Raw genomic sequence first — 26,487 nt, forward strand, 5'->3', positions numbered from 1 at the left:
CCGGCCTCGCTAAATGGGTTAAGGATCTGGCGTTGCCGTGAGCTGTGGTGTAGGTCACAGACATGGCTCAGATCTGGCAGTTGCTGTGGCTGTGGCATAGGCTGGCCGCTACAACTCTGATTAGACCCCTAGCCTGGGAACCTCCATATGCCATGGGTGCAGCCCTAAAAGGACAAAAGACCAAAAAAAAAAAAAAAAGGTGCATAACTTATGGGATTATTATAAAAATTAGAGTTAAAACATGTAAAGTTCTTAGACCTGAGGCTGCCCGGTAAATGTTGGTGATTACTATTATATTATTTATGGCTATGAGATTTTTTTTCATGAGTATGAAATGATACATATGATGTATATATGTAAAATGTGCTTGTTTAATAAAAGCATTAGTGTAAAAAATTATTAGGAGTAAGGAAGTGAGTTACAACAACCATTTTCCCTGTAGAAACCGTACGATAAAGCAAAATGATTTTCAATACACAAATTAACACCACCAAATATGATTCACAAATGCCTTGTTTTTATCATGGACTTGGAGAAGAGACTTGTGGCTGCCTGATGGGAGGGGGAGGGAGTGGGAGGGATCGGGAGCTTGGGCTTATCAGACACAATTTAGAATAGATTTACAAGGAGATCCTGCTGAGTAGCATTGAGAACTTTGTCTAGATACTCATGTTGCAACAGAAGAAAGGGTGGGGGAAAAATGTAATTGTAATGTATACATGTAAGGATAACCTGACCCCCTTGCTGTACAGTGGGAAAATAAAAAAAAAAAAAAAAAAAAAAAAAAAATGCCTTGTTTCTGAGGTTTGATTTTAAAGCAATGAAGAAAAATTCTTTTTCTGAGCCAAAACATTTTAAAGGTGCAATCTATAAACAAACGATTTACCTTCTGATGTGTCTTAACACTATTCAAAGATTGTCTACAAATGTTTCCATAAGATTTCCAACATTCTGGAGTTCCCATCAGGGCGAAGCAGAAACAAATCTGACTAGGAACCATGAGGTTGTGGGTTCGATCCCTGGCCTCACTCAGTGGGTTAAGGATCCGGCGTTGCTGTGTGCTGTGATGTAGGTCACAGATGTGGCTTGGATCTGGCGTTGCTGTGGCTGTGGCATAGGCCGGCAGCTATAGCTCCGAATGGACCCCTAGCCTGGGAACCTCCACATGCCCTGGGTGTAGCCCTAAAAAGACAAAAGACCAAAAAAAAAAAATTTCCAATGTTCTCTTGGTACCTTCTATTTTATTAGGGTACATGTCTGCTAATATTTGACAACTACCTTCACTCAAGTAATATAACAGATTTAATCAGTTTGGTTAGTGCCACAAAAATAGAATGACATTTCAATTACATTTCATTTGTACAATAAAGGATTGTCTTCTTTTGTTCTATGCAGATAAAAATACATTACTTTTTTTGTCTCTACCTATTCAGTTAACCAAATATAATTGACATATTTTTCTTTAACATTTTTGTTTTGGCCAAGTGATATGAATTTTTAAACATTTTCCCCCACTCAATGTATATTATTACCTAGAGATGACAGATTTTCATCATTCTTTTCCTGAATAGACAAAGAGACACTTGGTGGATGAACAGGTAATTGAATGATGAACTTGAGTTGCCAGTGTAATTAAATTTGGCAATGGAAATTCCCAAGTATCCAAGATTTTGCCTAAACTGTGGTTCTTAAAGTATGTAGCTGAGACCCTTAGGGGTTCCTGAGAACTTCCAGGGAGTCCAGTGGTTAAACTATTTTTAAAGTTATATTAAGACTTTATATGCCCTGGCTCTATGCCCCTGGTGTAGTCCCCAAAAGCAAAAAACAAAATAAAACAAAAAGTTATTTAAAAATAACTTTAATAATCGTAAGCATACCGCATGTTAACTTTGTTTTAATGGAAAATATCTGTTTTCCAAAAGAAAACATTTTAGTGGGATTACTCCAGGTGTTCACAAACAGTAGCTGTTATTATCACAAATATGATTACTGACGTCATGTCATTCTCTCCCAAGATCTTAACCTCCATGGATTAATTAGCCCAGTAAACATTAGTGTTTTACCATCTATTCCTATTGGAATCTAGACCAGGCCCTAGGAAACAAGGACAAAACAAAATTTTATGGGTTTATTGCACAATGATAGCCTTGCATTCAAGACAGATCTTAACCCAGCTCCTACCTGTTAATCATTTGGAGAATATTTATTAAGCTCCAATGTTCACAATACTGAACCATACCCAATTTAAGTCTTTTCTAGGCTTTGTCTTCAATAATTTCCCTGTACACACCCTCTGCTAGGGTAAATCTATCTTTTTGTATCTGTGGCATGTGGAAGTTCCCAGGCTAGGGATCGAATCAGAGCTACAGCCACAGCAATATGGGATCTGAGCTGCATCCGCGACCTCCACCACAGCTCACAGCAACGCTGGATCCTTGACCCACTGAGCAAGGCCAGGGATCGAACCTGCATCCTCATGGATACTAGTCAGGTTTGTTTCTGCTGAACCACAACGAGAACTCCTGCTTCTTAGTCTTTTTGATGCACATGGCTTTCCCCATATCTGCCTCCTGTTCTTCCCCCAAAGTTCTTCCCCAACCATCAAGATATAATCAAAACCAAGTCCTTTCTCCATATTAAATGTTTCTTTCTTCTTTAGGATGAAAACAATTTTTTATCTCAGAATTTTGGAATAGGCATGCCTGTCTTCTCCTTCTCATTAGGTTATATGAATATTGTTTCGGCAAGGCTTTTATTTCCCTCAAAGATTTTCTGGAACAGTAACAGAGTTTTCATTCCATCAAGATTCCCATTTTTTAGTCCTATATTATTGAAGATTATCAAATTTTATTTTCTGATAATTGTTAAGTCTAAAGCTGTAAAGGAGCCCCAAAGCTTTTAAAAGAGAAAAATTTCACACACATTGAAATTTCACACTGCCTTTGCCCAGTGTATGCATCCTGATCGACGATGGAATGCTGCTTAAAATTAATTGAATAATGTCATCACAATAAGGAACTCACTCTTCTTCAAAAGCAGAGTGCAAACAGGTGGGCTCAGAGAAGTTCAAATGTGCTGAGATACGGAGACAATGGATGCTCTCAGCTGTCTGGAGGCTGGACAGAGCCTGGGGTGGCCATTCCAGGGCAAGCACCCTGGTTGTATGCTTACTTAAGGGTTCCAAACAAATATTATTTTAAAAAGATGTGTCATAATGTAGGAAAGGTTTGGAAGCACTGTCGCGTGAAATCATCCTTAAATGGGACACCCAGTTTGCATGAATGTGTGTTGAAGATGAAGAAAGAAAAAGCAAGGGGAGCTATAAAATAAAGGAAGCAAGATAAGCCCATTGCAAGAGTCCTAAGCATCACTCAGAGAAGAATGTATAGGCCACTGTGCTGTTCTAGTCTTTTTCCAGGAGACTCGATTAATTTTTTCTTATACAAAGAGGTAGTACTGCGAATGGGCTGATTGGATTTGATAGTGAGTGGTAAAGATGGCAAGAGTCAATGAGAAAGAGGTCAGGGGAGAATGAAGGCAGCTACTCATCAGACACTCTCACCTATTTGCTCTGCAATAAATAGTGGTATCACTACCACAGGTAACATTTTCTTCAGAGAGGTATCACATTCCTACAAAATTCACCCTTCCCGAGTAAAGCTCTATGAGTTTTGAAAAACACACATAGTTGTGTAACCACCATCTCAATCAAGATTTGGAATAACTGTTCAGCTCCTCCCCCCCGCCCCCCCACAGTCCCTTCTTCTGATCCTTTTAGTCAAAATGCCTCCCAAGTCCCAAACTGTGACAGCCTTTGATGTGATTTTTTTTGGCCATGCCCGCTCTGTGCAAAAGTTTTCAGGCCAGGGATCAAACCCATGCCACAGCAGTGACCTGAGCCAGAGTAGTGATAATACCGGATCTTTAACTATTGGGCTACCAGGGAACTCCTGATTGGATATTTTATTTCTAAAATTTTGCCTTTTCTAGAACAGCATCTATGTGGAATCATATAGTTTATAACCTTTTGTGATCTGTTTTTCCACTGAGCATAGTGAGTTAGAGATTCATCTACAGTGTGGTGTGTATTCATTTATTTTCTTTTACTGCTGGTGGTATTTTATTTTACGAATATATGCACATTTAAAAAATGTTCATTTACCAGGTAAATATTAATAAAACTGCTATAAATAAATGTTTATAGTTTAGGGTAAATATGAATAAAACTGCTATAAATAAATGTCTTTTTTTGGTCTGAATTTAAGTTTTTACTTTGCTTGGGTAGATCCCTAGGACTGATGTTACCAGATAGGGTGGCAACTCAACAAGAAACAGATGAACTGGAGTTTCCGTTGTGGCTCAGTGGTTAAGGAATTCGACTAGGAACCATGAGGCTGCGGGTTTGATCCCTGGCCTTGCTCAGTGAGTTAAGGATCCGGCGTTGCCGTGAGCTGTGGTGTAGGTTGCAGACGTGGCTCGGATCCGTGTTGCCGTGGCTCTGGGGTAGGTAGCTACAGCTCTGATTCGACCCCTAGCCTGGGAACCTCCATATACTGCGGGAGCGACCCAAGAAATAGCAAAAAGACAAAAAAAAAAAAAAAAAAAAAAAGACACTGATGAACTGTCTTCCAAAGAGGATTTTCCATTTTCATTCCCCACCAGCAGGGTATGAGAGTTCAAGTTGCTTCGCATCCTTGTCAGTAACTGGTGTTGTCAATTTTCACTTTCATATTAATTTTAGTTATTCTACTAGGCACAGAGTGGTATTTCATGGTAGCTTTTTTTATTTTTTAAGGTTTTTTTTTTCTTTTAAAGACTCTTTAAGTTTAAAATTTTAATTTAGAATATATATTAGTGCAAACCGTATTCATAAAACCATGAAGCATTCATTAGACTCTGCATTTGATGCTAACTTTGGGATGCCATTTCTAAGAGACGGATAACGCCATCCACATTGAGTTTTGATTCACTCATTCATTTAATGAGTGTTAGCTGAGCACCTGCTTTTTTATCAGCTGTTGTTTTATTTACTGGGCAATCAGTGGTGGACAAAACAAGCAGAATGACAAAGCAAACTATTTTGTTCTCCTTCCGTTGAGGGAAAACAGACCATAATCAAATACGTTTTCTGTACTTATATATGTAATAAAAACTGCTATGGAGACGACTGTGATTGCTGTGCGGATAAAGCCAGAGAAAGGGATACAAAATTAAGGGATGCTATTTTGGAAAGAATTTTCTGGCAGGCCTCTCTGACGGTGACACTGAGCAGAGACTCTAATGAAGTGAAATGCCAGTCACACATCCACCTGAGGAAAGGGCACCCCAGGCAGAGATCACAGCAAAAAACAGAGGCTCAAAGCAGAGAAGAGCAAAGCACCTGTAATGGCCGGTACAGAGCGAGTGGTGGGGAAGTGATGAGGAAGCACCTATCATCTTTCACTGGGAAAAAATCCATTGCTGGGAGTTCTCTTCATGGCTCAGTGGTTAACAAACCCAACTAGGATCCATGAGGATGAGGGTTTGATCCCTGGCTTTGCTCAGTGGGTTGGGGATCCAGCATTGCCATGAACTGTGGTGTAGGTCGCAGATGTGGCTTGGATCCCTAGTTGCTGTGGCTGTGTGTAGGCCGGCGGCTACATCTCCAATTCAACATCTAGCCTGGGAACCTCCATATGCCTGGGGTGTGGCCCTAAAAAAACAAAAAACCAAACAACAACAACAAAAAGAAATCCATTGCTGAACTGAGCCAGATATTTCTTAATGCCATTAAGCATTCTAAGACTCTGCAAAGGGACCACATTATACATATATATACATTCTTTTCCTCGTATTATCTTCTATCATGTTCTATCACAAGAGATTAGATATAGTTCCCTGTGCTATACAGCAGGACCTCATTGCTTATCCTTTTTTTTTTTTTTTGGTCTCTTTAGGACTGCACCCTTGGCATATGAAAGTTCCCAGGCAACGGGCTGAATCAGAGCTGTAGCTGCTGGCCCTATGCCACAGCCACAGCAGCGAGGGATCAGGGCTGCATCTGATACCTACACCACAGCTCATGGCAACCCTGGATCCTTAGCCCACTGAGCGAGGCCAGGATTGAACCTGCATCCTCATGGACACTGGTAGGGTTTGTTACCACTGAGCCATGATGGGAACTCCCAAAATTTTTAATGATAATTTTTGAATGTTTAGTCACTGGCTTAAATAATGTTTACCTGTCAACTTACATTTTTATAACAACTTAAAAGTCTACCTCCCCCACCCCACACACACCACCATGAACTAGAAGTTTTTGTGTCATTTTATACACTTAGTTTCACATTGATTTAATCTGTGCTTTAGCAAATCTTCTGGGAACTCTGTACTTTTTTTACTTTTCACCCTGGGTTACAATACCCTTTCATTACTTCACCAGGAAACTGTAATGCTTATTCAAAGCACACTGAACTCCTGAGAAAAGACAATGATACAAACTGGAAACAAAATTATTGCACGGAGGAAAAAAAAAAATAAAGAAACTGGCCTAGAAAAGTCAGTTGTAGAGTCTCAGTTTCTCAGAACGTTTAGTTAAAGGTCAGGATAACATTTTCCTTTTAATGATGATTCTTTGGCTGATTGCCTGACATTTTGTGTATTTTAGCCTCCTCTGACAAAACGGGGAAACTGTTTCCCAAGTATGAATAAGAATGTTTGATTATTCATAGGGCACATTCTGCGATATGAGTGGTTGGTTGCAAGTGAGGCATTCTTGCGTGACAATGATTGACATCTTGTACAAAATTGGAAATCTTGTAATTGATTATTTTTAAAGTATTGGAAAATAATGGAGGGTTTTGTTGTTGTTGTTTTTGTCTCTTTAGAGCCATACCCTCGGCATATGGCAGTTCCCAGGCTAGGGGTCGAATCAGAGCTGTAGCTGCCAGCCTACACCACAGCCACAGAAACGCGGGATCCAAACTGCATCTGTGACCTACACCATAGCTCAAGACAACACCAGATCCTTAACCCACTGAGCAAGGCCAAGGATCGAACCTGTGTCCTCATGGATGCTAGTCGGATTCATTTCTGCTGTACCACAATGGGAACTCCCAAGAATGGAGTTCTTTTAAGGCCTTAAAATAAAACATTTCTCCATTACCAAAGAGAAGGAAAGAACCTAGACCACGCAGATCAAAGGCATAGTTGTTTGGGAAGTCTGGGAAGGAAATGATGAGCAGTGCACCTGCAATTCTTTCTCTCCTTACTGTGGAGGAGGGTAGCAGAGAATATCCCCCCAGAAGAGAAAGTGACATTGTCATATCTCATTATCAACATACTAATGACTAACCTGCAGATAAACTACCTTTTTTTTAGCAGAAGAGCCCTTATTTATGGGATGCTTTTAGTAATAGGTACCTGGTCTAACTAAATTTGCCTCTGGTAAATAAACTTGAAATATGCTGATCTATTAATATCTCTGACAAATGTCACACATGCAAGTAACGATCTGAGTATAAAATGGAAACATTTAGTGAACAAAAGGGCTCTCTTCTTTGGAATTAATATTCCCAAATATGCAATCTGGAGACTGTGTATGGTGACCTGGTCCAGATTTTACCCGAATGTGGCAGGAATGAACTTGGTAGGCAGTTTCAGGCATCTCCCTGTTTTTCTTGTGCTGCACAATTACTTGTATCCTGGAAACCACATGGTATTTCAACACAAGCTCAAGAATGGTATAAGAGCACAGAGGACAATTCAGAAGTGTCTAGCCCTGTTTGTTTACTTCTGCCATATCACACAGACGTCAGCTGGCTGAAGAACACTTTGAAAGTGAATCAGAGGTTTTTCCACAAGAAAATGATAACAGAGCTTGAGTCTCAAGTGTAAAATGCAAGAGTTACAAAAACAGATATACTCAGGAAATGCAATTAGAGTATGTATAATTTATGAATGGTCAGCAATGGTTTAGACAGAATCAAATTAGACATATAAATGGACGATAGCTGATTATTTGCTACTTAATTGCTATTTAGATGCAGCATAATGTTGTCCTGTTGATAAGATCAGTGACAGAAATACGACTTTTAATTTTAGGAGAAGCAAACTATAAGAAAAAACACACAGAAATGCCCTCTGTGGCGCATTGGTTAAGAATCTGACTGCAGTGGCTCAGGTTGCTACAGAGGCGAGGGTTTGCTCCCTGGCCAGGCACAGCGGGTTAAAGAATCCAGTATTGCTGTTGCTGGAGTGTGCATTACAGGTGTGGCTGGGATTCAGTCTCTGGCCTGGGAACTTCCATATTCCATGGGCGAGACCATTAAAAAATAAAAAGAAAAACACACATGCTGGAAGATATATGATGTGAATCTAGGCTTTCCATTGGCTTTGGATGATTTTCATGCAACGTGTAAATAGTTTAGATGCTGCCATTCCTCAAAGGGCAAGTGAATTTGGCCAGGTATCACTTGAGTACTGGGGTATGCCTTTGCTGTTTGGCAATTATAAGAAAGTGGGAGTTCTCATTTTCTGACTCTTCTTGGGAAGAAGCTGCTGGGAACACCTGTCTTTTTAAGATGTAAGCAGATGGACACATGATTGGTTAAGGGCCACACCTGCTTCTTGGATGCTTTCTATCCTGGAGGGTCCATACCCTCACCTGGGTCTTTCACTACAGGCCCCCTTTTCAAGACACAAAAATGAGACTAGAAAATTTGGGCACACACACAAGGAGCTCATTTTTCAGGGAGTCATGAGCCAGAGGGTGCCTACGGAGGACTGCCCAAGTTTATCTGAGTCATACCCTGCCTTTCCTTTCTGACACCAGCAGACCTATAAAGTGGGCACTTTCACCAGGAGGACAAACCTGGTGGAATTCAGGGAAGGTGGATGCTAAGAGGACTGGTGGGGAATGCAGTGTTTACTCCAGGCTACAAAGTTGAGAGGGCTATGTAGATGGAGAATGAGGGAAAGGAAAGAGACCTTGAGGCTAGTGATGAAGAATGGGGATGGCACGATATTTTAAACATCCGAAGAGAGAAAAGAGAAAACACTAGATGAGATACTTAAAAAATTTTAGACTTCTCCATTTTTGTATGGAGATCATTACTCCTTAATACGAAGGTTTGGGGTAATTCCAGTAATTCAGAGAAAAGGACCACTGGCCTAGTTTCAATAGTGTAACTTCGCCCTTAGTTCCACAAAATGTGCTCATCTATTTTTGGGCTTTGGGAGTCCTACTTTTTGGTTAAAAAAAAGAGAAATAAAGAAAGAAAAGAAAAATGCTCTGTGAAATCCTTCCAGGAGTTCTTCATACCTAGCCAAAAGGATGCCAAAGGAACTGAGCTGAAGAGAACAGATTAAGAGTTGGCATTTTGGCATCTTAAACACTCCATGCAACATTACTGGCAGGAAAGAGAGGTAGTGTGGAGTCCTGAATATAAGTCCTGACTTTTGGAATAAAAAGCTGAATCATATTCAAACTGCAAAGTGAGCCATAATTGATAGTTTTAAGGATGCCTGCATAAGTTAATGAGTTGACATTTTCCAGAGAATAAATTGAACTGCAGCATATGTAGCTCCCCTGCTCCATTTCAGCGTGGACCTGCCTGCTTTAAAAGCCAGAGAAGGTGTTCATCATTTAGGCCTGTTTTTGCTGAGGGCAGAGGAAATTAGTCCCCACCAGAGCCCTCGTTATCTGCGTCCTGGTCTCAGGGCAACCTTGAAGCCTCCCAGATGTCAGCGTGGCTCAGGATGCGTGGAAGTTTCCTTAGGCAGTCAATGAAATGGTCCCCCGAGGGAATTTTGTGGCTGGCTCTTTAGATGCCACTGGGCTGAATTTGAACCCCCGAACTCGCCACCTTGTCTGTTGGTCTCTATTCTCATTGACCTCAATGACACTACTGCTCATGGGTGTCTTGGTTCAAACAGTTAGAGTTCACTGTGGGTCGTTTACACTCCCAAGGGAAAAAGCTATGTGTCTTTTTCCTATACAGAAATGTGAATATGGTTCCAATATGCTAGTTTTGTTTTTGATTTTATTTATGTCGCGCTATAGTTTTAAAAGTCCTTCCTTTCCCTTAAGGAAACAGCTTCTACAAATACAGAATATTATATCTATTTTCTGTCATGTACTTCCCGAAATTACTATTGGGGCTTTTGGCCAAGAGCATCACAATTCTGACAAATAAAAATGTCTTTAGAGATATGGATCGGATTCTGAAAAAGCCTCTCAATTGGCATATCCATGGCTGTACATGTTAATTGAATTGCTTTTGTTAATTACATGATATCTAAAAGATATAGGCTTAGAGGAAAGTGTATTTTATAGAATAAGATGAAACATTATGGGGCATCCCTTCCGTTCTTCTTCAAATGTATCTGTGCCACTGTTGCCGGCAAAGTTAAGTCCATTTAATGGAGGCCAGTCATGTCAAAGGCTGCTCTTGACCCTTCAAAGAGCCAGTCAGATGTCATATTAAGAGCAAACGCTGCCTCTGGGAACCTGAAGTGTTTTCAGTCTGCTGCCTTTGAGAAGTCCAAGTTTAAGGCAGATGTAATCAACGTGACATAAAAAGAGCAGGATATTCGAGATGTTGATTTTTCTCCAACAATTCTTTCCTCACGTGAGTCTCAGTCAGAGCTGTGGTGCCACTGAATCCCAAATAACAAATCTTCAGTCCACGACGTAAAGCATGGATTGAAAATTTCCAGCTATTGCAGAAATGCCATATTGACTCTAATGCTTTCTTTTTTTTTTTTTGTCTTTTTGCCATTTCCTGGGCCACTCCTGCGGCATATGGAGGTTCCTGGGCTAGGGGTCGAATCGGAGCTGTAGCTGCCAGCCTACGCCAGAGCCACAGCAACGCAGGATCCGAGCCGCGTCTGCGACCTACACCACAGCTCACGGCAACGCTGGAATCTTGACCCACTGAGCAAGGGCAGGGATCGAACCTGCAACCTCATGGTTCCTAGTCGGATTCGTTAACCACTGCGCCACAACGGGAACTCCTCTAATGCTTTCAAACAAGAGGAAAGTCTAAATGAGAGGGACTCAATAGAATGAGGGTGCATTGCATGCTGCATCCAGATTCGTTTTTAAATTCTCTTTAAATAACAGTTGCCCTTGTGTAAAGATAATTTATTTGGAATGAGCTAATAGTTAATGAGCATCAACTATGTGCCAATGGCTTACAAACATTTTTGTACGTAAACATCACACCAATCAGTGAAGACATCTGCGTCAGAGAGGTTCCATCGCTGACCTAAGATTACACAGTAAAAAGAAAAACCTGAAATTTAAATTAGGACTTTGGATTCTAAGTCCAGGTTTGTTATACACCTCACTGCCTCCCTTTAGATTACAGATTTTGGTTTATTAAAAGAGACTAGAAGGAGCTTTCACTTAGTGTTTAACAGACTTAAAAGGACAATGTTTATGATAATTTAGTTCACTTAATGGAACACCCCTATGAGTCAGCTTAACAATGGTGGTTGTATTTATCTTGTGAAGAGGAACTGTTCCATGAGAGGAAACAACATTAGACCATATTTACTTGAGATGCTGTTTTAAGAGATACCAAGGAGGGTTGTAGCACCCTCTTTCCACCAGCAACCCAATATCTTTCATTTTTTTCCCCAGCCATATTTGGAATTCCATCATTGTAAATGCATTGCTTTAGGGAGTCAGTCACATTACATGCATAAAAACTTTCCTAGGTCTTGGTGCTCAGATTGCTTAAATTAGGGTGACATGGAGGTTAGCTTACTTTCCAGCTTGGATGGATTGATGCTTTGTTTCAAGCAGAATTCTGAAGTCATGTCCAGGCTCAACGGGCTCAGCTGTCAAGGTCAGCTGAGGGAGTGGGCAACTAGTATCAGTTCGGCAGTAGTAGTAGTAGTTAAGTAAAAACAGATTTTAGTTGTCACAACCATGTTAAGCTGTGCAATCATTAACACTTCAGTATGAATTGATCCGATAACTTTCCTAGCTCTTAGAGGAAGGGAAGAAGGAAGAAAAAGAATATATCTGAAGCTAGGACTGGGATAAATGTATAACTTTAACATACCAGGGACCTTTGAGAGCAAAAAAGGTGTCTACTAACAAAATATCAGGACAATATATATAAGTGGTGACGGGGTAGTATGGTCATCTGAGCTCTGGGGAAAGGGGTTAAGAATCCGACTGCAGCAGCTCAAGTCACTCGGAGGCCCCAGCGAGGTGATTTAAAGGGTCTAGCAGTGCCACTGGTGTGGCTTGTATTTAGTCTCTGGCCTAGGAACTTCCCTATGCTCTGGGGGCGGCCATAAAAAAAAATAAAAAGTCCTCCAAAGTCTTTTCTAGCGCTATGGCTTTTTCACAACAATGACTTCCAGTGATCATATTTTCCTACAGCCTCAAGAAACTGAAGCCATTGCACCTGTGTAGGATTTTTTAAACCCTAGAGGATTTACTGGGAAGCTCACGATAAATTCAGTCAATTCGCAGTTTTTTCAGAGGCCGATTATCCAATCAATGCATTATCTTTTGGACCCTTGCTTTATTTCTTCCACTGGTTAATTTAACAATCTGTTAGTTCTGATAAGAAGGTTTGATGGGGACGAAGATGAAGCTAGGACATGAAATGAGTTTGGGGAATTACCAGTAGATTTCAATTATCCGTGTTCCTCCTATTGAAGGTTGATTGACTATGAAGAGTGGTGATTCAGCTGGACAGCCTTGCTTTTCTAAAACAGAGCTGTCCTTATTCTTTTTGTCACTTTTGTACAGAACGTACATTTTATGTGCATTTATGAATATATGGATTCTTACTTCCCCAGTCCCATTATCTGTGATTAACAGAATTAAAAAATAGTCACGGTCATTAAATCAGCTTGCAGTAAAATATAATAATAATAAAAAGGGATGAAATCTCAATATCCATAATATCCATGCCTTTCATTGAGGGTCCACGTTCTTGATGCAAAGAAACACTGGTGAGTTTCATTTTTGAAGGCAAGGAAAACTACTATAGCCCACATGGTGTGTATGTCTACTAAACTGTCTTTAAATGTAATTATTATACGAGCTTAAGAGGATATTTAAAATGAAAGGAATACACAACGAATATTACAAAATATTGCCAGTACACAAAGGTATTGACTTCTCCTGCATTAATTTGTAGCAACCCTTCCTAAATTTAGTCGGATATTCTCTTCACTCATTCAAATCTTAATATTACTTCAAAGTCCAAATTAAGATCCACTTGTTCCCAAGCTAGGGGTCCAATCAGAGCTACAGCTGTGGGCCTACACCAGAGCCACAGCAACCTAGGATCCAAGCTGCATCTGCAACCTACACCACAGCTCAAGGCAACGCCAGATCCTTAACCCACTGAGAGAGGCCAGGGATCGAACCCACAACCTCATGGTTCCTAGTCAAATTTGTTTCTGCTGTGCCATGACGGGAACTCCCAGATTTGATTTTTTTAAAAAAGGGATATGACTACCTCTTTTCTAGGAAAATAAGTGTAATTAAGATAACAGATCGTAAAGCACTCTCTTAGCATGGTAATTCCAATACTGACTTTTTTTCTGGCACTATTTACTTGTTGATAAAATCATTCTATGGAATAATGTTAGTAATAGGAGATCTTTATTTTGCTTACAATAGGCCAGGCACTGTTCTAAATATTTCACAATCCTCACCTCACCCCTTTGAAGTGGGTAATGCTATCATCTTTTTTAGATGAGCAAATTAAGGCATGAAGAGGCAATTTGCTCCAGATCACACAACTGGCAGTGACAGAAGTGGGTGTCAAATTCAGGCAGTCTGGCTTCTCTTCTTCTTTTAAATACCACAAGACTCAATAGAAATAGAGTTATTTAAAAATTAGAATAAATTAAAAACCATTCAGCATTATGAAAGCTATAGCATCTGATGAAGACTTTATAATTTAGAGTTACAGAATTGAATAGACCATACCGGGGCTTGAAAACCTGCAGCTTCAGTTCTTTCATGAGAAACTCAAAATCATTTTGAAGTATAATGCTTCAGTTTTCCGCATTAAAAACTGAAATTTATAGTACTGATTTCCTCTATAAAAATTTTATAGGAGGAAAAAGAACAGAGTCATATAACAAATGATAATAAGATCCCTTAATTAATCAGACAGGTTTATTTTTATATTAGGTTATGAATACATGCATGCAAATACTTTTGTAAAATTATGTATAATGCTATTTTTTATGATCAATATATGTTCTCTAATGCAGATATTTTCCTCCGTACTTGAAAACTATACAAAATCACACAAGTACTGAATACATAAGACTGCTTAATTAGGTGAAGTAATCAATAAATTGATATATATATGCGTATATAAGCTGCACTATGTATACTTATATATGCATATAGTATAGTCATACCTTTAGTAAAATAATCTACCTAAATTCATACCTATAAGTACTTTTTATAATTTAATGTAAAAAAATAAACCAAACCAGTGTGTTTCTTCTAAATTTTCATGGGAAAAAAACAAAACAAAACACGCTTTCCTCTGGAATTCAGCATTGAAGAGTGACAGAATCATTCAATCAATGAGGAATTAGCCATTTTGTTTTAAGTTTTGGGGTCTGAAGTTGGATCGGCTGGAAAAATGAGAGAGTTAAATTAGGCGATTTTGTATTGCTCAAATGATAACCTTTGAAAAGAGTCTTAACATGAGATTTGCTTATCCGTTTAAGGTCTATATTCCACGAAATACAATTCTGTTTCTCTTAATGAAAAATTCAACATGCTGTTTCCTTTAAGAAAACAGCAAAAGGAGAACTGTTATGAATTTTTCTTAGATACAGAATTTTTTTTTGACAGTCTGTATCTAAGCTTAAGGTAATAAATTGGGCCATTCAAAAATCTCAGATTTTTTAAAAAGGAACTCCAAGAAGCTCTTACTCATGTCTAAGTTTGAGAAGTGCTGGAAGAGGTTGGAGGTGTGGTGCAGAACCAGAGGCTTAGGATTTTCAAATCAGACCTTCTGGAAGCTTGAGTTTTCCGATCATTACCTTGAATAACATTTTTAATGTCATCAGGGGCTTATTCCCCCAGGCAAATGGTGGGTGATTTTGCAGCATGCTTTTGTTGCTGTTTCTGCTTTAGAAAAAGTGCTTGCAAAGTCAAACTAAACAAAGTGTTCAAGTTCAACTGGCGAAGAGTGAGCGCCGTGAGGCAAGGTTACCTTCTTACAGGCGGTGATGGAGCTACCCAGGCTGCTTCCCGCGCTGCCGCTGGCGCTGCCTGGCTGTGGTTCCGGAACTTCGAACATCAGGGGTGACTCCAAGCTGCTGCTGGCGCCCCCAAAACACAAAAGAGAACACATCCCGGTGAGTCATCTCCATAGTCAGAAAGGAAGCAGCACGATGTGGTTTATGGAAAATCATCTTTTCAGAGTGAACGCTGACACTGACGTTTCTTTTTTGGTTTCCACTGAACTGGTGGAACCACTATGACCCACCCCATTGTGAATACATAATTGCGACCTTGCATGGTACAGGGGTGGCCACAATACCTCTGCATGACTTCTAGTAGGGTGACATCTTTTCTTAAGCAGTTTTAAGTCCCAAGTAACATCCTTTTAATTGCCACATTAATTCTACTCAGCCAAACACATTAAAAAAAAAATACTCATTTTCTTTTTTTAAAATGAGAGGGAAAACCCCCATAATTTTAATTGAGAGGTAGGATCATGTCTATAAAGAACCTGAGCTTTTGAAAACATAGGTTATCTCTTTATCATCTGTGCAGGTGGAGACAGTAACTTAACTTCTCTGTCTCCAGAATTCTAGTCTGACATCCTTTCCCCTACCTCTTGTCAAATCTTGGTGGGTTCGACTATATACAGGGCAGTAGAAATCATTTTAAAAGATTTAAAATGATTTCTACAGCTTCAAGGTATGATAAAGCTTGAAATTATTTTTAGAAAATATTTTTAGAGTATTTAGAAATCTTAAGATTCAGAGGGCTTTTTGTGCTTAAACTAGGTTAAATATTTCTCTTCTGAAAAAACTGCAAACTTGAGATTTTAAAAAATATACTGATACCTCAAGATTACACATTCTATCTTTGAGTTCGTTCACCACCTAGAGCAAGTACAATTCATTAAAAGACATTTTGTGGAATATTGCCTAATGATTCTTTATGTATTTTTCAATTCAATATATAGAACTTTTTTTTTTCTTAAAAGAAGCACCAAATAGAAGAGCAGTTAAATAATGTATTTCTAAACAACATACAGCTCTCTTGTTTTAAGTTCTGAATTAGTCTATTTTCACTGCATTGCAATTAGCCACAAGTCAAATTTTGCATGCATGCAGTCTGTGTGTATTTCTATTGTTAATGACTATGACATTGTTTTCACATGATTGCTGATGGTGCTATGCAATGGATCAAAAATTAGGATAACAGTAATTCAAGTAACATTTTTGTTTTTTTTTTTAAAAAAACTTTATGTATTATTTTCTGAGCAATTGCCACCTCAAGGAATAGAATGGGCTTCATTTAAATTAAAAGATAACACCTATGCTAATTTTTCCCAACTGGGGAAAGAAAGGATGTGGAAGGAAGGGAAGAAGGGGGTGTGTGGGGGGGGAAGGAGGGAGGGAGGGAGGGAGAAGGTAACCAGCTCCAAAATCTGTCTGTAACTCCAGAGCCAAGATATTACCTAGATGTTCAGTGTCTGTCTCTTTATTTATAAGTGAAATATGTGGAGTCAAGTGAGTGTCCCCGCTAGCTTTCAAGATGTAATGGAGGCCCTGAGTTTTCAGCCCTGTTTTTACAGGCTTCCCACAGAGTGGGACCTATGGCTTTTTAAGTGATACTCCGTCAAAACAAACTGCAAGATGACTCTCTGAATGCTTTCTTGGCCACAGGACATTTTGGCCTTTACACAAACATGAAGTTATCATCATGAGGTTCCAAATCCTTTACATGTGGAAGACACCATTGCAGATTGAGCTAATTTGGGGATAACTTGGTCATGAGTCAAAGAAATTGTATATTATTCCTTCTAGAATACAGTCAAAGCGCTGTGTACGTTTCAGAGAGACAGGCTAACACAGCCACACATCCTGTTGCTGTGGCACCCCTTTGGGAGCTGGTGGATCACTTTCATTCAGGCCATCGAGGACTTACATCCCATGTTAGGACTTCTCCCATGTCTCATGGCAGGAGTATCAGCCATGGGAGTGGAAAGTAGGCAGGCTGAGAAGTCAGGTGGAGACAAAGCTGATGCAAAGCAGAGTAGACACAGAGCTTCAACCATCTGTGACCCCTCCCCTATAGAGGGGAAATAGGTCTCACTTGGGGAGAGTACGTTAGGTCACAAATCAGGGAGGAATGGGAACATAGGGAAAAGTGAAAGCTCACCCAAGGAATTCCCTTGTTTTCCTATATAAAGCACATTGCACATGACTACAAGTACCCAAAGTGCTCTAGTAATTATTATGCACACAGAGGTTTGACTGCTGAAACTAGCTTATAGAAGGAAGAAGTGATAAGCTTACTGACTTATATTCTGGAATGAAAGCCCTTTTCCCTTTAAGATGACTGTGAGGTCCTCATTGGAAAGGAAGGTGAAGAAGGAAATGTGCAAGGGTGGCTCACCTGCAGAGCTCACTCCACTTGTTCTAATGCTAAGCATGTAAAATGTTAAAAATTAAATACATGTTTATTTTTAGAAAAATTAAATAAGGCAATAGCCTGAGTCACACAGTGGGACTAAAAGTCTATTCATTACATTGCAATGAGTATAATGCAACACCCTGCATCAACATTCAAAGCCAATGCATCTTCTGCTTGCCTGAAAAGCATTAGGAATCAATTTAATGATGCCTATATTCAATATATATCTAGAGAGGCATATCTTTTAAATCACGTGACCTGGATGTGAATTTCCAGTAGGTGACTACAATACAGCCCTGTTTGTTCCCATGTCTTTGGGAGGCGATTGAGTTTTCAGAGTATTTGTAAAAATGTTGTCTCTAGAGAGGCAGAATATTTGCTGCTACAGGAAGAGGCAGAGATGACAGGAACAAGAAACCCATACATTTATTAAAATGAGTTTTAAGTTGATAGTAAAGGAACTGCTGTCAAGATACAGTACAACCTTATAACTTGCTCCTAATGGGTAAGGCTGCAAATACTTTCCTAGGACATTTTCCTTTGATTTTGACAAGTGTTGACAGTATTTATTAAGCACATCCTTTCAGACTAGCTTAATGCTGAAACTGCTAAATGTGTTTCAATAAGGGGAAAGATCGAGGTGGGAAGGAAAGTACAAAAGCAGAATTTAAAGCAGTGACTTTAAAAATCATCTTGGAAGAGAAGCAGACTCCCTTGCAGAAGAGTGTCATGTATTGAATGAGGTTCTGAGTTGCCACGGTTGCTGCAATCATTAATGATTCATGCAGTGTGAGGAAGTAGGTCACTGTCAGTGAAAACAACTTAGGGAAAATTCACTTATTTCACCAGAGAGTGAAGTGTCCACTTACTGGAAATGGAGTTGTCTATATGTTGGGACTCACAGTTTAGTCTATGAACCAGAAGCATTGGTGTCTCTTAGAAGCTTGCTAGATACCCAGGAGCTCAGGTCCTGCCTGAGAACTACTGAATCTTATTTTCATGTTGACATTAAACTCAGGTGATTCTGTGCATTACAGCTTGAGAAAGCATTCTTCTCATGTATTAAATTAAATATACATTCCCATTCACCCTGAGCCTTGGCACATGATATTATTTGTTTTAGAAACACCCTTCCCAGATTCCTTTCTTCCTGTTGGATAACTTCTACTCTACCCTTCTGGGTTTCCATTTATAAATCACCTCTTTGCACTTCCTTTTTCCCCTCTCTCTGACAAGGAGGCTACTACTCTTCACCAACTTCCATTTACCAGTGCACATGCAAACACACACACACACACACACACACACACGCATGCGCACACTTTCACCTTCTCTCCACCCCCATATTCCAGTCTTCAACTGAAGCCAAGAAATGAGATAGACACTCTTATTGTGTGTTCCAGCAGCACCCTGAACCTTGTCCTGTTACAACATTTGTCAGAACAATATATGTTTATGTAATATTGTCTGTCTCCTCCTTTAGGCTGAAAATACTGAAAGATCAAGTCCTCTTATAACCTAGGACAGTGCTAGGCAGTGGTGGAGGTTCAATTAGTATTTACTAATGTTGTCTTTTCTTATCCTTCTGAGCATCCTGGTTGACCTCAAAAGATTATGCACAAAGGAGTGTTTGAATTCAACGCTAAATTTTCTGCAGTGGTGACAGATGGTGAGCGAAGCCACATCTGAGAAGATAATTTAAACTATTTCCCAGGATAGTTCTAACAAAAAGGGATCCTGCTGCTATTGTTGCTCAAGAGTCAAGTAAACACAGTGAAAGTTAGACAATTTTAACAGATTCTAAAAGGGAAGATTTATCCTTATCGTCTCCCCACTTAAAGAATGCTTCCAGTAAAATATAGTAATTACCATTGGTTTGATTGTCTCAATCCTATTAAGGACATCTACTCTTGAGCTTACTACTAAATCCTTTGATCTTGACACTGGAAAAAGAAAATAAAAGCTCACATCTATCAGAAGAGATATTGAGCAAGGAATCAAGTTGCTCTTGTTAAAGTCAATTTAACAACATGCCACAACCTAGAATTTAGAGGATTTTAAAATACACATTTATGTGGTTCACCATGAAAACGGCTGAAGTGAATGTCCTTATTTTACCCCCAGCTAAAGGGATTAACTTGTTAGATGAAGATCAGGGGTTTGTGTTAGTCTTTCAAAAATCGATTTGATTTTGGAAACATTAAAAGAAATAGAAAAAGAAAAAAACTCTGAAAACCCAAAGCAATCTTGAAAAAGAAGGACAATGCTGGAGGCATCATAATCCCTGATTTCAAACTACATTCTATACTGATTAAACAAGGTGGCATTGGCATAAAATAGATACATAGATCACTGGAGCAGAATAGAGAGCCAGAAATAAATGCACACACAATTAATTCATGACAAAGGAGTCAATAACATACAATGGGGAAAATACAGTCTCTTTAATAAAGGCTGTTGGGAAAATTAAACAGCTACATGCAAAAGAATGAAACTGCACCATTATCTTACACTATATACAAAATTAACTCAAAACAGATTAAAAACTCAAACAAAAGGCCTGAAGCTATAAAACTCCTAGAAGAAAATAGAGGCAGTCAGCTAATAGGTGATTTTTTGAATCTGACACCAAAAGCAAAAGCAAACATAAGCAAAAATAAACAAATGGAAGTACATGAAAATAAAGATTCTGCATAGCAAAGGGAACCGCCAATAGAATGAAAAGGCAACTTACTCAGTGGGGGGAATATTTATAAATCATATATATGATAAGTAGCTAATATCCAAAATATGCAAAGAACTTATACAACCCAACAGCAAGAAACCAAAGAACCCAATTAAATACTGGGCAGAAGATCTGAGTACATATGGCCAATGGGTACATCAAAAGATGTGCTAAATCACTAACCATCAGGGAAATGCAACTAAGAACAACAATGAGATATCTTTTCATACCTGTTAGGATGGCTATTATTAAAAAAATACAAAATAACAAGTGCTGGAGAGGATGCGGAGAAAAGGGAATCCTTGTCAGTGGGATGTAAATTGATGCAGTCGCTATGGAACACAATATGGAGGTTCCTCTAAAGTTAAAAATAAAACCACCATGTGACCCAGCAATTCCACTTCTGGTTATTTCTCCAAAGAAAATAAAACATTCGTTTGAAAGGATGTACGCACCCCATGTCCACTGCAGCATCAGTTACAATAAGAGCTAAGATATGGAAACATCCTACACGTCCATCAGTGGATGGAGTAAAACACACACACACACACACACACACACACACACACACACACACACACACACACACACACAGAGGAATATTATCTAGCCATAAAAACAAATGACATTTTGCCACCTGCAACAACATGGATGGACCTTGAGGGTATTATGCTAAGTGTAGTAAGTCAGACAAGGAAAGAAAAATACTGTAGAATCTCATTTTTATAGGGAATCTAAAAACATATATAGAACAAGACGGAGAAGTGGGTGGGAGAAACGAGTAAATTGGTTTTTTATTTTTTAAATTTTAAATAAATAAAATAACCAATTTGTTTTAAAAGTCACGTGTTATTTTCTTTTACCTTCATCTTCTGACCAAGCTATTGGCAAATGCTCCCTTCTTGACCAAACTTTAGTCAGGTTCCTCTGAGCCATCTTTTCAGTTACGTCTTGATGGTGGCCTGCTGAGCCCAGTTTTAGTAAAGAATCCTACTAAGTCCGTTATCAAAATTCTCCCACCCCTGCTATCTAATCAAGTTCCTCACTCCTCACCTTTAATATCTACGTCCCTGATCAGCCTTTAGCAAGAATCCTGTCAGGCTATTTTAGCAAGGATCCCCCTTCCCTTGATATTTTCCATCCACTTATCTTCTCACTCTGCCCAGTGGTTGTAAATCCCTAATTGCCTCTAGTGTATGTGGATCTCAGCTCAGTTCTGTACTAATATCTCTCTCCCCATTGCAGTAACTCAAACAAAATGCATTTTTAACAAGTGTCTGGTGCAAAATATATTTCTATACTGTGTGGTCTTCTGCTCCATCTCTGTAAGAAATTCATTTTTTCTTCTATAGCCATGTTTTTCTTTTCTAGATTAGAGACATCTGAGCATAATTTTCTCATCATGTTATCCATGCAAATTAAATATTTACCAGCTCATCAGTGGCTAGAAGACCTTCAAAGACCTCGCTCTGTAGGATTTTAGTAAAGGTATCAGAGGAAATGACTGTCCAACCCTGAAGGCATTTAAAAACCATCATTACATGCCCCGTTTTAATATTTAAAGGTGGCCAAGGAACTGTAGAATGATGAATTCCAGACTTTTTGACCTCCTGGAGAAGTAAGATAACAATGGTAGCAATAACATAAGGCAGCCAAACTTTTGTTTTCCCAAATAAGGACATTTAAAGAAAATTCTTTACTACCTTTGCTCTCACCTTCATTCTTTAAAGAAAGCACATTTAAATAATGTGATGAAACTATGATATGATATATTATCTAGGAATGAAGGATACTTATTTTTATTTTTCTGTCTTTCGTCTTTTTAGAGCCACACCGTGGCATATGGAGGTTCCTAGGCTAGGGGTCCAATCGGAGCTGTTGCCGACAGCCTACACCAGAGCCACAGCCACAGCAACATGGGATCTGAGCCGAGTCTGCCTCCTGCACCACAGCTCAGGCAACACTGGATCCTCAACCCACTGAGCGAGGCCAGGCTTCAAACCCACAACCTCGTGGTTCCTAGTCAGATTCGTTTCCGCTGCGCCACGATGGGAACTCCCAGAATACTTATTTTTTTAAAAAGATGGTTGACAAAGTTCACTATTGTTTTGGCCTCTCATCAGTGAAAATGTTGTAGACCTAAGTTTGTGTAGTTTTTGTAAGATACCATTAAATGACAATAGAAAGAGGACAAACAGGTCGTTTATTATTAATCCTGAAACAAGTGGCTCATTCTTGGCAAAAAGAATGACTGCAAATTAACTGTTCTCTAATTCAGTTTAAATCTAAGAAATACATGATTATAGAATTATTACTTCATTTGGGATATAATTTATAAACACTAATGTCTGGTGATTTCCCTATTTTCAGTACCCGTTTTCACTGAAGCCTTTTATCCTGAAAAATTGTATTGAATACTGTTCAGTGAAGACTTTTTCCTTCATCAGTTATATCTAGTGCAATATAAGCCTCATCATAAGTAGATACTATGCAAAATAACTAGATTGCAATAGGAAAGATAAACAGTAAGCTGCTTAATATGAGAAAGATTTATTGTGTGTACATATGTATAATATTCAGTGTGTTAGATGCTATGCTTTTCAAATTCATGTATTATCTCTGAGTGAATGGGTGATAACAAGTAATGGCCTCAATAATTTAATCAGTACTATAAGGGTTTATTTTGTACCTTGAAAAGTGGTTTCACAATTTCAGCTTCTACCAAGACTCCAAGAAATAATTTTTAAAGTATAATTCCTTAAGAAAACAAGCTTAAACAAAAGAACAAGATAGCTTAGCTTTTTTCTCCCCTTCCATTAGTGAGGGCTGTGGGAAAACTTTTGAAAACATATGTCCTACAAATGGTTTGGGCAAAAACATTCTTTTAATGTCAGACAAAATGTCACTGCTGCTACATTAGTGCTGCAGGAGTATCCATTTGCTGCATGAAGACTATTAGATGCTTATTATTGAACTATTTATCCCAAAGTGATTTATTTCTTAGAAAAATTTTAGGAGTATATTTATTTGGACGATCAAAACACAGTGTGTATGTCCCTGCATTCTATTGAACTGAAATTTTAGTTCAGATGCATTCAGAATAAATGTTACAGTAATGACCTCGGCTTCCAATTAATTTCTGCTCTTCCACACAAAACCACTGGGCAAGTGCTTCCCTCTGTTATACAATATCCTCCATATTACTTCTAAATATACTACCATTTTTATTGCAGAGCAGATGCTTAGCATCTATGGAGTATTTTATACAGTCTTTTATTAATCATACCCTTTTTATAGATGGGAATTCAAATATTAGAGGTTAACATGTAGTCCAAGTTTGTATTGCTGGTAAACAACTGATCTGACACTTGCTGTGCTTTTCTTATCCCTATAACATACTATTTTCCATTGTAACGTCTAATTTTTCTTCTAATTCTTTGCTTCTATGATCATGACCTCTAAATGAGTCCCACTAATGAAATCCTGGTGCTTCATATTTGAGGAATCTAGGTTCAAGTTTCCTCTTCATCAGCTGTTAGATGGATGAAATTGGACATGCAGTTCAAACCTCTCTAAGCATCAGTGTCCTAATGTGTAAAATGCAGATTATAACAGCTCTGTTGCTGAACTGCTTTGGAGGTTAAATGGGGTTACTCTTATAAAGTAGTAGCATGGTATGCTAGCATCAAGAAAGTACTCAATATTAAATTGAGAAATGATACCACGTTAAGTTCTGAAAATTTACTTACTCTTAAGCATCTCCTTATCAGACCTTAAATACAGTTTTTTAAATGGTTTTTATTTTTAACTTTTATTTTTTTTAATTTTAATTTTATTTTAATTTGTTTTTGTGTTTTCTAGGGCCGCACCTGTGGCATATGGAGGTTCCCAGGCTAGGGGTCTAATTGGAGCTATAGCTTTTGGTCAACGCCAGAGCCACAGCAACACAGGATCTGAGCCAAGTCTGCGACCTACACCACAGCTCACGGCAACGCCAGATCCTTAACCCACTGAGTGAGGCCAGGAATTGAACCCACAACCTCATGGTTCCTAGTCAGATTTGTTAACCACTGAGCCACGACAGGAAGTCCTATTTATTTATTTTAATTATTATTATTATTATTATTACTTTTAGGGCTGCACATGCAGCTTATGGAAGTTCCCAGGCTAGGGGTCGAATCAGAGCTTCAGCTGCCAGCCTGCTCCACAGGCACAGCAATGCAGAATCCAAGCCACATCTGCAACCTACACCATAGCTCACAGCAATACTGGATACTTAACCCACTGAGCGAGGCCAAGGATTGAACGGGCATCCTCATGGATATAAGTCAAGTTGTTGGTGCCGAGCCACAATGGGGAACTCCCTATTTTCTTATTTCTTATTAAAGTATAGTTGATTTACTATGTTGTGATAATTTCTGCTACATAGCAAAGTGGCTCAGTCCTACACACATGCCCACACACCCACACACAACCAACACCCCCCACCACCACACACACATATTCTTTTTTAAAAATATTTTTTCCATCACGGTCTGTTGAAAATTGGATACGGTTCCCTGTGCTATAGAGTAGGACATTACTGTCAATCCATTCTAAATGTAATAGTTTGCTAGATTTGAAATATATTTTGATATCAAAGTAATATAATACATGCAGACTTTTTGGACAAACACATAAATACTTGTTATAGTGAAATTTCTCTTTTCTGTTCTCAGATCTGAGTTTCTAAAATATGTACATACTTATACTGAATTTTGACAATTACCATGAGGTGGTGAAATAAAGAATAATTAAAACTCTTTTAAATCCAAGAGAACACAGAATTCATCCAATCAGTCCAAAGCTGAACAAAGATGTGGCTTGTTCAGACACACAGTCTTTTATTTGCCAACATGGGAAATGTTCAGATCATTGAAGCAAAGCCCTAAAACTTAGAGGACTAATTTGACTTTGGTGAAAATTTGAATTGAAAGTGCTTCTTGAGGAAAGTAGTAGTATCACTTAAATACTACTTTAATTGAAAAAAATTAATAGGATTAAAAAATACACAAGAATGATTTTTCTAAGACATTTAATATATATCTTCCTCTGTGTTTCTGCTAGTCCTCTTTATTTGCTTGGCAAGCCCTTTCTTCCGAGATGCCTGGGCTTCAGCTATCATCAACATCATGGAATTGCTATTAAAAAGTTTTGACTTCCATGTGCCGTGGGTGCGACTGTAAAAAGAAAAAAAGTCCTACAATAGGTAAATGGTTAAACTGTGGTACATCCATACCATGAAATACAATGTCAATAATAAAAAAGAATGATCTTTTGATACACACTATAGCTTGGATGGATCTCAAGGACATTACGCTAAAGGAAAAAAAGCCAGTTTCAAAAGGTCGCATGTGACAGTCTCAAAATGAAAAAGCACTGTGCTAGAGAACAGATTAGTTGCTGCCATGAGTTTGAGAAGGTTGAGGGGGTAGGTGGGTGGGTGGGTGTGATCTTTGCAGTGAAGGAATAGTTTCCGTCTTGATTGTGGCAACGACTAGAGTAATCTATACACATCGTAAAATAACACAGAATGCATACACTTTGTACCCATGTCAATTTCTTGGTTTGATATTGTATTATTTTTATAACTTGTTAAAGGGTAATGGGACTTCTCCGTAGTGTCTTTGAAACTTCCTTTGACTTTCTATTCCAAAATAAAAAAGTTAAAAAAAAAAAAACATTATGAGAAGGAGGAAAAGGGATGTGTCCGGGCTTGAGCCATGCATGTTGGTCATTTCCATTTAAAGTCATTTATATGAAATTGGGTTGGGGAAGGTCAAAAGAGTGAAAGAAGAAAATATAAGAAATGTAGGTGTGTATGAAAAATATGAGCCTGTGTCATTCTGATATGTCTAGTGGTTGTTGTAGAGTATAGATTTCAAGTTTTTGTTGATAAATAAGTGAGTGAATGAATTTTGTTGTTCTCTTAAGTTAGGAATTCTGACAAATTATTCTGTTGATCAAAATGTTATGTAGTATTTTCACATTGCTTCTGAGTGTATACATTTATATAACTTTTTTGAAAAAAGAATCTGAATACATATATCATGACTCTTCCTCATGCAAAAATATATGAGTT

At 38.6% G+C, this 26,487-nt stretch overlaps 1 protein-coding gene across 22 annotated transcripts in view; it reads right to left on the reverse strand.

Moving 5' to 3' along the window:
* SPHKAP (SPHK1 interactor, AKAP domain containing) overlaps positions 1 to 26,487 on the reverse strand; it is a 152,523-nt gene that overhangs the window by 91,980 nt on the left and 34,056 nt on the right. For 13 of the 22 annotated variants that reach the window (XM_085000595.1, XM_021074882.2, XM_085000605.1 and 10 more), the window contains one exon: positions 15,201 to 15,306. In XM_085000595.1, coding sequence (XP_084856721.1) covers positions 15,201 to 15,306 — 106 coding nt within the window. Of the gene's footprint in view, positions 1 to 15,200; positions 15,310 to 26,487 lie in introns of all 22 variants that reach the window. The other 9 variants (XM_021074884.2, XM_021074881.2, XM_085000606.1 and 6 more) reach the window with 1 other exon arrangement.

The sequence above is a fragment of the Sus scrofa genome, chromosome 15, assembly GCF_054392235.1.
Source record: "Sus scrofa isolate SSC_HxYL_T2T_F1_AM1 chromosome 15, Sscrofa_HxYL_maternal_Yorkshire_Landrace_v2.0, whole genome shotgun sequence".
Classification (NCBI taxonomy): domain Eukaryota; kingdom Metazoa; phylum Chordata; class Mammalia; order Artiodactyla; family Suidae; genus Sus; species Sus scrofa.